The sequence below is a fragment of the Oculina patagonica genome, chromosome 5, assembly GCF_052425735.1.
Source record: "Oculina patagonica isolate OP01 chromosome 5, crgOcupat, whole genome shotgun sequence".
NCBI lineage: Eukaryota > Metazoa > Cnidaria > Anthozoa > Scleractinia > Oculinidae > Oculina > Oculina patagonica.
Window position 1 is genome coordinate 32,197,204 of NC_135762.1, and position 13,768 is coordinate 32,210,971.

At 36.1% G+C, this 13,768-nt stretch overlaps 1 protein-coding gene across 4 annotated transcripts in view; it reads right to left on the reverse strand.

Annotated features, from left to right (window-relative positions):
- Positions 1-128: 128 nt before the first annotated feature.
- LOC144653684 (galanin receptor type 1-like) overlaps positions 129-13,768 on the reverse strand; it is a 21,968-nt gene continuing 8,328 nt past the window's right edge. The window contains exons 1-3 of one of the 4 annotated variants that reach the window (XM_078513741.1): positions 10,539-10,745; positions 2,042-2,520; positions 129-1,605 (exon numbers count right to left, since the gene is read on the reverse strand). In XM_078513741.1, coding sequence (XP_078369867.1) covers positions 846-1,605; positions 2,042-2,379 — 1,098 coding nt within the window. In that variant the 5' untranslated portion in view covers positions 2,380-2,520; positions 10,539-10,745 and the 3' untranslated portion in view covers positions 129-845. Of the gene's footprint in view, positions 1,606-2,041; positions 2,521-3,435; positions 4,446-6,824; positions 7,010-10,538; positions 10,746-13,768 lie in introns of those variants that run through there. The other 3 variants (XM_078513743.1, XM_078513742.1, XM_078513744.1) reach the window with 3 other exon arrangements.

Here is a 13,768-nt window from a genome sequence, read left to right on the forward strand (position 1 = left end):
ACCTATCCATGCAAATGCGGTGTAATGTCTTGTACGCAGCAACAAAGTATACACAGGATTGTGTGGTAAAAGTAACATTTCGGTATCACTCTATTTAAAATTTTACAGACTTAAAAAAGTAAAAGGACTTTCATAAAAGCGATCATTTCTTTATTTTTCCATAAATTCCGTTTTACCTTATTTTACCCTAAAACGTCTACATGTATACTTATGTTAGTTACGTCTATGCATACAAAATAGAACTACCCTGAAGTTTTATTTATTTGCCATTTGTTTACATTATATATTCTCCGGTATTCCAATCAATTTATTTCCATTGACACTGATTGTAAGTGTAAGTAGTTTGCTCGTTAAATGACCTGCAAACAACGAATCAGCCTATTCTAACAACTGGTGACCCAGATGTGTCTTTACAAGTCTTCTTTTATCAAATACATATAATACTAGGCTCAACTGGATGTGATAACACAGATGTAAGCATGGTGGCGATCTTAAATACGTTTCGCTCTCCCACTAGGGTAAGATGACTGTTTTACATGAAAGTAACCCACAGGGAACCCATAACCAGTTGAACTAATTTTTGTCTGACGAATACAAAATGTAAGAGAAAACTGAAAAAGGTTTAATTATAAACGAATTAAGAACATTACAAATTGATCTATGAACTTGGTTACCGTTGTTTGAAATCAAATGCCACTCAAGCAGCCAACATTTTGGAGCGATTGATAGGAAGTGCCAGCCTGCGTTATCAATTATACTGAGAGTTTACCGATAATCGGATACTTAGTGAATAGCCAATAGAAGGTCTTGAGTTCCTGCGTCAAGAAGAGTTTTTTTAACTAAAACTAATAAGAACGAGCGGTTTTGCATCGGCACTTAAGAATCCTAACAAAGCCTTTCCTGAACTCATCATTCATACCAGCATAAAGAATTGGGTTGACGCAACTGTTAACATAAACCATGATACTACCAAACGTAAGAAATTTGTCTAAATGGGGCCAGCTGGCACCTGAACCAAACTCATACCACAACCACACGATCTGATTGGGCAGGAGGCAAATGGCGTACAGCAGAACAACTGCAACCAACATCTTCACAATCTTTGTCGTTCGCCTCAGGCGCTTCTCTTCTTGCCGCGTGTTGGAAGGTTTCTTCTTTGAGGAATCTTCGAGGCCCTTCTTTACCGATGTTTGAGTGTACATAACGGAAGCATCGTTTGAAGGCAGTTCGCTTTCTTCAGGTGCCTCAAGGTACTTGTTAGAGGCATTCTTGGCTTTGTTGTACGCACTGTCAGAAATCCCACTGGCTTGTCGGTTTCTTGCTAAGAGTAACGCTTGTTCTCGCAGCTTTAATGCGACCATCGAATACGCAAAGCCGATGATCAACAGTGGAAGGGCGTACTGGAAGATGAACAAGCCCATGGTGTACAGTTTAACGGCAAGAGGCACAGGCCAGTCTTCTCCACAGTACCCGTTATCTTGCATCTTCAACGCCAGCATGTAGGGCAGTATAAGCAACAAAGACATGAGCCATGTTGAGCTAATTATAATAGATGTTTGAACTGTAGTAAAGCGTGGCTTCGATGGGTATATCACGGCACGGTACCTTGTGGGCGAAAAAACAACGTATTTTATTAAGCGCAAACCAAAGCTACGTTATTTGATCCCAGTTAGTTTTACACAAGGTGTGGAAAAATGGGATTCTGGAGTTTTTCTTTCAGCAACTTAAAATTAATTTGCTGAAAATAGAGCATCGGCATATTCTCCTTATAACAAGACTGTCTAGGGTGAAGAACTCTGAAACGATAGGCATTAAAATTCGACGACATTCAAATGGATCTGTGGCTCATCATTAAACTAGTTTTCAATTGAGTGTCGAAAAGAAAGATGTAAATAAATTACAGACGGCGATTTACATCTTTCTTTCTACATTTCTAAGGCTTTCATGGATTCATAAAATTTCTGATTATAGTTTTTGTTTTGGATTAAATTAATACAAAAGCACATGCTTGCCGTTCTAGTGGTAAAATATAGAAACCTACCGATCATAACTAATAGCTGCAAGTGTGGCTGCGGAGCAGTTTGTAAACAGCGTCATGGCGGGCCATAGCACTTTACACATGGCAGCACCAAGCGGCCACACAGGGTACGTCACTTTCAACACCACATCAAACGGGATGCACAGCAACGCCACCATCAGGTCAGACACGGCCAGGTTCACAAGCAGAAAGTTACGTGTAGTGCGCATGCGTGGTGTCTGAGAAATTACCAGGCACACAAGAATGTTTCCAGTCACACCACAAAGGAAAATTATGGCAAAGAAAGTGTACTCTGTCACTTGAATCCCAGTCATAATCGCTGCGTCGGTTGAATTCGTCATCACGCCGTTTTAGCTGTTTTATGTTTATTTATTGAGATGAATGTGGGATGAGTGTTCTCACTGTTTCTGGTAAAGATATCAGTTCTTGTGCAATATTGCAGAGGTACTATTTTAATTCCTTGTGAGGTCTCTCGTCAGCTTCTGTAGATAAACAACAAACTGTAGATTAGTTTTCTCGATATAAACCGAGCAAACGACTTGACTCCAAAACTTAGATGAGCCAGTGGGATGCATTAAAGATCGAGCGTGTACTCCAGTCAGTCAATGTAAGTAATGTAGGCCACTACTGAATTCATGACGATTATTCTAGGTTATTTTGTTCCTTTTAACCTATTCCAAAGGCAAACACCCGGAACATTTACATCCCATTAACCTGATGAAGGAAAATGGAAGGCCTTCGATTGAAAATGAATCTATTTCCAAGGCAACACCGCCCATGAACCTGTCAATTTACCGTAAAAAACTGATGATATGCTTTGTTGACTGATTGCACAGTATGAGCTTCTTTCCCCTCATTACACTGACTATTGTAAATATATATTGACTTCAAAATGTGCTAAGTCCTTTAAAACACCCAGCACATTTCAACTCACGGGAATGTGCGAAAGCCCACGCGCAAGTTTTCAACGAAGAACAACTCGTGCTTAAATTATTACTTTCTTCTTGGCGTATATTTGAAGACAAAGACAAAAACATATGACATCTTAGACATAAGACATCTATTCTTTTGTAAAGTACTTTGCTTTTTATTATCGATAGATAGATACTATATTTGTCAAGAGGGACTAAATTTGAGTCATAATAAATGCCAGTGTTTTAGAATTGATTCATTTTTTCAGAGCTATTCTCTGTCTCAAGTTTTGTTTTTCCAACCATCCGACAGTTAAGAAGCTTAAATCAAGTACACCTACTGCCCAAAAATTTACCGTGTATGGAATTTCACCGAAAAAAACTCAGTATCGTGAATTTTCTTGTGGTCACTCGTTTACCGTTTATTAATTCACATATACAAAGTGAATTAAAAGCATCCAAAAAATTCTCATGACATACTGTTACCTTAGCGGCTGACTTCGTCAAATAAATGTCTCGGGTGTTTCTTCAAAAAAGTTGTATCTTTCAAACGTTTATAGCATCTTTAAGACTTTAAGTCGCCAAATCTCTCCAGACCAGATGTATCTCTGAGAGCCCCAATCGCGTTCTAAATTAAAAAGTCAGTTTCATCCCTATATGATACAAACACTATGTCACTCGCACATGTAAAAATTAAAGAATCAATTGAGATTTATATCACTTTTCGCCATGATTGTTTTCTACATAAAGTAATATTAAAAGCAAGTCGTGCACAGATAAAGTTGTGTTTCTTTCATTTTGAATGTTTTTTCCGGGTTTTTAATTGCTCTTGTAAGATTAAAACTTTCTTCATTGTGCGAGGCACTTCACCACGCCTTGTGCATAATGAAGGTTAGACAAAAACGAGACAAAGCGGTCAAATTTATCGTAAACAAAGTAACAAAAGAAAATGAATAACACAAAAACGATCTGTTTCGAAAGCGTTTTGGATTCCCATTCAACTTAAAATGTTAATTTAATATCTTATCATATTCTTAACAGCAAAAACTTTCGTTCTCGCGTAAACGGTTATTGTCCGTCAATGGCTGAAAAAGGTGCTTACAGCCAAAATATATTATAAGAAAAGTTGAAGTAACAACACCCACTTATATGCAAATTCTAATGAGTTGACATTCAGGTAGGGAAAGTTTGTTCAACGTCAACTTTTTCTTTGATGGAATAAGCTGGAAAATATCTCGCCAAATAGAAAACTTTTACCTAAAATAACTAGCTTATGGAAACGCCTACCGGAGACTGGACTCACTGCAAAATAAACCATAACACAATATTTTTTTTTGTTTTCGTTCGCTCAGTTGAAATGAATTTTTTTTGTAATTTTAATGATAACGAGGTCAAACGCTGCACTCCAATTTTTGATTACTACATGAATAATCTGAATAATCTATGAAGATAAAAATGACGTTAGACCCAGCGGAAATGAACAATCGCGCACAAAATGTTGCGCAGGCAGTTTCAAACAAGTGGACAAACTCTTCCAAATCTCTGTTCTCAAGGGCATTTTCTCTTCCTCTTAACGAATGCAAAAAAAACCGCTCGTGTATGACTGAGCAACTCATGAGAGTCCTTTGATCTTTGAGTCACTGATATAAAAATATATTTTTGAAAGTTATTGTCTAAAATTGCAATCGACAGAGAGAGATATACAAAAGCTTTAGTTCGGTTTCTTTTGTATTTTTCAGACAAAACAAAAACGGCTTGGTATGGCTTTTCTTTATATAACGAAAGCTACAGAGCTCCAAAACTCCGTTGTTGTATTTTTTTCTTTTAGATTCGAAATTTTACAACTACCAAACACTGTGAGTCTTTATTCCAACCAAAAGTTTTAAATTGGTTTTAAAAAGGCAAAATGAAAACTGCCAGTCATCCAAAACTGCTGTGTGCTTTAAAGGTTTTCTTGAATTTTGACCCAATTTAGGGAAGCGGGTTTATTGGCAGATGATTTAAAGGAGATTTACCGTAGCCGGAAAACCTGTTTATTTCACCCATTAAGTACAGGTTCTGAGGGCTGGGACTTGCTGTGTTATCATAACGGTAGGAACCATGAAATTAAAGGAGGATTTAAACTTAAAAGATCATTCAGTATCTTGGCATTTGAAGCAGGGAGGGCTTTGATGGCCTAAAAAACTATAATTGTGTCGGTTGCACTGGTGATAAAAATTTCACTCATTGACCTCTTAATGCATAAGTCCATCGGGATCGTCTTTTTAATCGTTTGAGGTAAGAATAAAATTACCTTAATTTGCCGGGTGACGTTTGAAAAGTGAGAGCGTTTGACCCGGCGTATATCATGACTCTGAACCTCATTGAGAGCCTCTTGTTTTGCTTCATCAGATTGAGAACACTGGATACGTGACTAAATTTAAGACTTCACAGTGGAAATGGAATACAATGCAAATACAAACCAGCATTTGACTTGTTGTATCATCTGATTGGGTGGGATGCAAAGTGCCTCGTGAAATTTGTTTAAGCTTAGCTGCTAAAATGGAAATTTCTCAGTTGACAGATTGACAAATATCTAATTCTGTACTTCTCGTGTAAGCATAACTTAAATGTGTTATTGTTTTGGTTGTCTTTTTGCCTTTTTCGTTCAATATGTCATGCAGTGAAATTCAATTTTTGTCGACCTTTTTGATGTTTTGATACAGATTTTATTTCCTGGTGAGTCATGCTGTGGAGAGATAATATAAATTGAGTTATTTGAAGGATATCAGACTAAGACACCCACTCCAGCACTTAAGCTAAGCGGCTTTTTAAATGTAAATCAGCTATCAGCACATTAATTTCATCAGTCGCTCTCTTTTCCATTGAATCTGTCCGGATGTCAAACCGCCAAGCAGAAGTTTAATCCCCTTTGTGGTCAAAGCTACTATTTAAATGATAATAAGAAAACTTAAACACAAAATGAAATGAATAAAAAACGATTTTTGCAAGTTAGGGCTAAGCCGACGACAACAGATAATGCTGCGATGTATTTTGAAACAGAGATGTGTCTCATTTTCTTTCCATTGTCAGAATGTTTGCTAAAAATTGAGCTTGATAAACCAAACATGACGAAAAATGAAAGAAAACTAACTCAACGCAGTATTAAACTTCTTCTTAAAATTGGCATAATTTGTCGATCTTAGCCTGTATCAAATAAAAGAGAGTGTTGCTGTTTCTATTATTAAAGTATCTTTTGAAACCAATTTGACAAAAAAACCTGTCGAGGATGGCTTATGACATTTTACACCACAATGTCGGTTATTTTCTCGGTTACTCAATTTTTCTCATTCATCTTTTAGTAGCTTTTTCGTGTTTAAATCAAATGGGAATAATAAATCTTTTACAGGCATATTTATTTTCAATAAAATGATGCTCCTTTTTGTTGTATGAATTCGTTTGGCTTTGCGTGTTTTCCACTTAATTGCTCTAGCTGATGATTTGAAATTTAATATGAAATTGAGAGTAATTTTTGTTTTGCTTGTTAAAAACGCTGGGTTATATTTGGCTACTATATTCACGAATTTAAACTGATTTTCTAAGTTTATATTCAGATTGAGATTTTTCTTTTACGATTTATAGACGTCTTCCAGCAGCTACAAATCGCCTGCCTTTCGTACTGGTTTTGACCCAAAGATGAAGCTTTCAGACAATGCTTCTTGCTTTAAAACGTCCTTATTATATAAAGCAAAAAGTGTAAAATGTTCACAACAATTACTCCTAATAATGGTGCCGCTTATGTTGTTCTTGACGCGAAAAAAATTCGCTGAGCTTCTCCAGTGTATTTTCCACTTAGCAAATAACTAACCCAGTTTAAAGACAAGTACTATACTTACCGTCAGTCTTTAAATGTTCATATCACTCTTAAAGGACTCTCGGTAAAATAAATGTTATTGTTAGGGATCAAGGACTAGCAAAGGCGCATAAAGGGTTTCAGAGATTCAGTAGACGAGCTTTCAAGATGGCAGCAGCGCTTTAAAGGTAAACTTTAGCTTGACTAGACCAGTTGATGCCAATCTTAACGCCACTTATATTATGGAAATTGGCATTACACACGTGAAGTCTGGATCTCCATGGAAACAGCACAGGATTTTAAAACCAAATCTCCTGGATTACGAGATAACATGTACATTCAGTTTAACATTAACATTAATCTACATCTTTACTGCTTAAAGCGCTTAGACGCTTCAGTACAAGTACGTTCAGACCTCATCCAGACACTTAATGTGCGTATTTTAAAAATATCTTGTTTTGAAAAAGTGCTGTTCCATTTGCACCCATCTTCTACGTTTAGAAAATACCTTAAGTATAGCACGATCTCGCAGAGCAACAATGTACATAATCTTTTTCAATGGTGTTATCGGCTTTTGGGGTACAAAAAAGTATTTTAAACCATTTGACAGCGTGTAATGCTTTATATTGTTTCTGAGCGGTACGCTATAGCTCTATGCATAATGGTAAAATAATCAAATTTTAAAAATGTAAAGTACAAATGTTTTATCTTTAATGCGGGTCCCCTGGCTACGGTTAGATTGTTACAGCGCATGCTCGCATTGATAACGAAGCAGGTGTATTTAATGGCATATGTCGCATTTTTTTATTACAATATGCAAACAAATGGATTAAAAAAGTGTTTTCTTTGTTAAACTTGGCACAAAGCAAAGTTTAAAGAAGAAATCATAATCCTCTTGAGAAAATCATGCCAAACCACAGTCCATGTTATTTGAAATTATGTTTCTTGCGAATTTTTTTTTTAACTTTAACATCACATACAGGTCTGTTACCTGGAGTTGTAAAATTGGTGACTGTAATAAGATCCTATGACTAAACTATCTTCCTTTTTGAAAATGCTTCATAAATTTGAACCTTACGGCGTCCATTAAAATCTAACCTAGTGCTTGTATTACAGATCCGACAGGATATATTCAGTCTCATTTATATTGAGCTACATCTGATCTACCGACAATTTCGCCGCATGTGCCTTTCCAAACTTTACTTCGTCAAAGTTTGATCTAATCGATCGCGTCCATTAAAAAATAAGTGCTTAAGCGTTAGATTTCAAAGACCTGATGCATTTTAGATTCACTAGAAAATAGAAAATTATATCTATGTATTTATCTCACTTTTATGAATTTATCTTTCAGCATTGACTCACCGACAACCTTCCAACGTTCCAACCGATGTTCCAACCTTCCAATTTTGACAAAAAATTACAAAAAAGCTGCTGACCTTTAAGGCGTTTGCCACAGTTACCTCAGTAAAAAGTTATATTGTACAATTTACATTGCTTTAATTAAGCAGATGCGAGTAACCATAGCAACCAGAAAAAACAAAGAATTGCTATTAACCATATCCAGTTGTCTGAATTTTTTTTTATTTTGTTGTCCATTTTGATTCTCTTCTCTGGGAGTCTGGTGACCACTTTATCATTCATACGGTGTACATTTCGTTTTTTGTTGTTTTTTTTTTCGTTTATTTTAGATTGAAACAACACATCAATTTTTCGCTTCTACAACATCTATGTCCAATACACCCACACTGGGTCGATTCAACTCGATTCGCACGAAGTCGATCCGCATTACTAGAAGTCAAGGGCTAGCACAAAATGACAATATAAACCTTCCTCGTTCTCAAAGGGAAAGTGAAAATTTCTTAATTTGTTGCAGTGCGTTTTCCACAGGAAGAAGTCAAATACACAGAAGGTGGACATGGAAAAAGAAACAAACCAACCCGTTCTGTTTGCATTAAAGTAGATGATATTTACAATTCCTTTCGAAACGAATTCAAAAAAGCCTTCTCGTGTAATGAAGATGAATACTTAGTGTTAAAACAAGATAATAAATCCACCAATTATCGGTTAATCAGAACTCATCAAATAATAAAAAGGTTAAAAAGGAGGAGATGACCAGAATAGGCGAGGATTGAACTGAATTAAATGATGGGCAAACTTTCTCATTTCGGCCATCAAATTGTCTTAAATCCTGCAAAAATTCGTCAATCATACTTAAAATACATTTTGTTAGACTTATTACAGACAGAATCGGTTAATCTGTTTCTGTGATCTTCTTTTCCTTTTTATTGTGTTCAGTTCTGTTTACGTTTCTCCATACTGTAATCATTCTCACTTCTTATCAATGAGTTTTATTTGTAATTTGATGAGTCAGTAATGTGCTATTTTACATGTTTGTCCACCGCCTCGTTCATCTTATTCTTTTTTTTTTTTTTTTTTTTTTTTCACTCAGTTCCCATCGGGTTTTGGTCATGTGTAGAATCCAGATCGCATTATGGCGCTTCCTACAACTTGTGTGTTTGTGCTTGTTGGCCGTGATCTCACTTAAAACCTTTGACAGTCCCCTCTTTAGTCTAGATTACAGTCGAACAGCAGAGACCCTTGGGACCCAATAAAGAGCCTGTTTTAGATGTTGTCCGCTATTGCCATGACTAAGTTTCCGCCTTCAGAAGGTGGTCATTTAGCGGGAATTCAACTAAATTTTTAAACGAAAATTAGAATGGTTACGAGTGGGTGTTAGACCGACAACTTCTTCATACTGTAGGCGTTATCTCAAATAAAGTTCACTTCATTATCATATGGTCTCATTTTCGTGCTATTACACCCAGGAGAAAATTACATGCTAACCGTTAGCATTTGGTACCTTAATTTACCCATTAACAAGGTATATCATCAGCTTAATTGAGTATAAATATATGTAGTAATCTTGCCGTGTAAATGATTGCAGCCTTGCCGAAGGAGGCACCGTTTGCAATTGCAATTATTTATTAATTTCATGCCAGATGTTTTTTTTCTTGAAAATTTTGCAAGCACATGCTTTACAGAATCCACACGTGCATGTGTGACCAGGTCAACATTTCTTTATTGAATGCATTTTTTTTTTCAAAAATTAATCGAAACAGTCTGTTGGTTGAATAATTTGTTCCCAAGTGTGATGGCTTCAAAGACAAGCAATGGGGAGAGTAAGAAAGTTCATCAACCAGGAGATTTGAACATGAACATGGTCAACCTAACTCTTAGAAGTAACAATAACAATAACACAAATGTATGAAATCGATACCAAGCAGAATTAATTCTCTTATTAGCACGAAGTGTCTTTCGGTAGAACACTAAATTGACCTAAATGAGTCATCGGAATGACCTTCCTTATATGTAGTATGTAGTTTCACGGTATTCTGCATCATAAAGTAAGAAATATCCTTTCGCTAAAATGAAAATCATATACTTGTTCAGAATTAGAAATAATGAAAAAGTAACGTGAACGTTTCAAATTAAATTGTTTCAATTTGCAACCCTCAGTCACTTGTTAAGTTATCTGATTATTTTCTTGGTGCATTAGTGTGTCATCTTTAGTCTATTAAGTAACATGTGTTGTTCGTTTAATGTAGCCATTCTGGTATAATCGTTGTAATCGGCTATTGAAAGAGATTGTACCTGAGCGGCGTACAGTGACAGTGCTAGCGCCGTATACGAGTAATATTACTGATCGCCATTGAAGCGACAAAAAAAAAACTTAACAGGGTTATATTGAAGAACTTACCCTTTCAAAATCACAGGGCCTATGCGCTCAGTTTCTTTGAAGTCTTTCCAACCCTTCACCCACACTGCAACTTCTTGCCTGTGAAATAAACGGTTTGGATGATCCGCATGAGATTACAACTTGCAAACTCGCCGCAATCTTCATGGCATGGCTGGACAGAGACGTGTTTATATAAAGAGTGATAAGCATGTGTGTCAGTGTATTTTTTACAGCCGTGTCATCTTCCCTTGGGTTAGGCACACCTCGTCTGGCATTTCGACCATTTACCACGCCTCTTAAAATCTCCTGTATCACTGTATCATTATTTTAAGTGTCTTATTAAACTATCCCTTTTACGGATGTAAAGCGAATTTCTTATTGTGAGAAGGGCCTTGATGAAGTTTTCAAATGAACTTTAAGCAAGTTTGATATTTAACAAATAACATTACAAAACCACGTCCTGTAAACATGAAAATATCATCGTTTATTACACCAAGGTTATAACCTTTCACCCGTCTTTTGGCAAAAATTAAAACTCCTGTCACTGCAGACTTTTGCAATTCGTCGACTTAGTGTAATCAGGAAAAGAGGGTAGAAAAGAAACAATGTTTATCTCACTTGCTAAGTCTTACAATGTTGTGGAAAAAACTTGTTGTAGCTGAAAATTGGAAAGAATGTTCAAAGACGAAGCAATTTGAAATTCAGTAAAAATCTTGTTTGGAACTCGTTGATATGTCTTAACCTGTTAATGGGACGCTCCTATTTCCACTGTAATTACCATAAAAATTCCGACACGAATGAAAAGCTGCTATAAGTATCAACAAATGCTTCTCTAGAAGAGGTCGCATTTATATATGACACTGTAACCCCTCAAAACATTGTTAATCGGCTTATATTAAAGGGACTGACATCATGATTTATAATGCATAAATTTTTTATAACTTGCCTTCAAAACATTACTTGAGCAAGTTAAAGATGAATGTTCATATATCACGAGCATCGAATCCATGACCTCCCAGATACCATGAGATACCGGTTGGGCGCTCTAACCACTGTGATTCGAGAGACTCGTGGTGAGCTGGACTATTTACTTTGTCCACGATCAATTTGCCCAATTGGGTGAAAAAATGATATTTCTGTCACTTGCACAGAGTTTCAAAGGACAATCAAAAAAGTGGGGCTGGAAAAGAAATAAGCTTTCAGTCTATATTGAAGAGGAGAAAATGTTTTATAGCTGGGACTTGAAAGGATGTCGAAGAGGCAAAGCAATTTGAATTCATTTAAATTCCTCTTTGGAACTTGATAAGACCTTATTAACCTTTTATGACATAGGCACTCTTATTTTCAACTGCCAGTTGCCAACAAAATTCCAACATGAATGAAAAAGCTGTAACAAGTATCAACAAGTGCTTCGCCAAAAAGAGCCGTCACAATAAGCTATGACGTTAAAACAACTCAAAAATTGTTGATCGGCTTATATTAAAAGGAACTTCGTCATCGTCATTTATAATGTACAACATTACCTTCAAATTGAAGAAAACGTCAAAATAATAGTTTACTAAGCTGGCTACGAATGAAGAATACTGATATGGATTGTAATTCAGTGACAAACTTCATGATGTGAAACTTTTTAAAGGTTGAGATAAGTTTTGGCCTAAATTCAAAGAAAACATAATCAGTCTCCTTGGTGATATGTACTAGCCTTTTCTTTTTTTCTGTGAATTTGGTGTTACACGAAGACAGCGTCGTCTTCTTTATTCTCCACTCTTAACAATTTGCTGCGTCCTAATCTTGGGAATGTTTATCCTTAAAAAAGGATTAAACAAACACAGCTTATACTTGTCGCGATGAGAGACAAGGCAAAGTTTTCATGCCTTATTATGTCCTATTATGTGTTAATAAATTGTACTTCACAAGGGCGTGCCAATACTGTGAATGTGCTAACATAAGACGTGCGGGTGCTTAGGTAAATCAAAATGCAGGTGCAAGTAATGTAAAAGAAAACATTTAATCGTTTTTTAAGTGGAAATACTTTGAGCAGCTTGAAGTGAAAGTAATCATTTACGACTGTTTCGAAGTAATTCAATTTACAATGCAAATGAATTCTGATATAGTGGATAACTATATAAACATATGCCTACTCTGCAGTCGGCAAGAAATCTTGTCTAGATGTATCTACCCTTTTAACACTCAGTGAACACTTGCTGATTGTCGTCACGGCATGTCGACACAAGTGATCATGAATTTACGTGATAATTTAAAATTCTATGAATCACGCGATGTAACCAGTCAACTGTTTAGTGTAAACTACACTTTAAAAATAGGTTAACATTTGATACTCTTATAGCGATATCGGCAGATCAGCAAAGGTCCATGATGAAATTGATATTTTTATGGTCAAAACTATTGCGAGCGTTGCAACGGGCATGCAGAATCTTCTATAAAGTGTTTCTTGCTTTTTTTTTCCTTTTTTGATTGGCTTTACAAGCTCAATGAACTAGCCTGGATTTGTTGAACAATTTATTTGAATATTCCAGTTTTTCTCCAAACGCATTACAGATTCCACGACAATTAAACTGCCAATTTACACAGGCAGTTCTTGGAGCAATTTTTGTTGCTCAAAATCGCGAGTGAAAACCAGCTGCAATTTCAGTCCGTGATTCGGTCGTGAATTCAGCGCGATACACTCTTTTTTTTATAAGAATCTAGTTTATAAGAATATCGAGGCCGAAATTTGCGAATTTTAAAGAATATTTTAAGAATAAACCCGAGGCTGAGATTTTGAAAAGAATATAGTTTTTAGTTGAAAAAAAAATAGGTATTTTCATTTCTGTTACTTTATCTCTGTGAGGAATGCTTTGTTTAAAGCCAAAACGGCCAGGCTGCAACGAAAAGCAATGGTACATGTGCACAATGTAACACGATACAGATCTGGACACCAAGCACTTGTAAATGATTACCCAATACTTGCTAAAACGGAAATGTCAAATGGTATTTTCTAAGAATGTTCATAAGAATATTTTCAGCCTAAAATCGGCAGAAAAATAAGAATATTCAGCCTGGGACGGAAAAACTGTATTCTTATAATAAAAAAAAAGAGTGTATCGTCGGAGATTCCGATGAGATTCCGGAGATTCATACACTTGTGCACATGCTCTTGTACGAAACCTCTGTTCATGTTATCTCGTTTCATAGGAATTGAAATGCTAGCGGCATCGCGCTCGCTGACACTGAAGCAGGTTGCAGCCCGA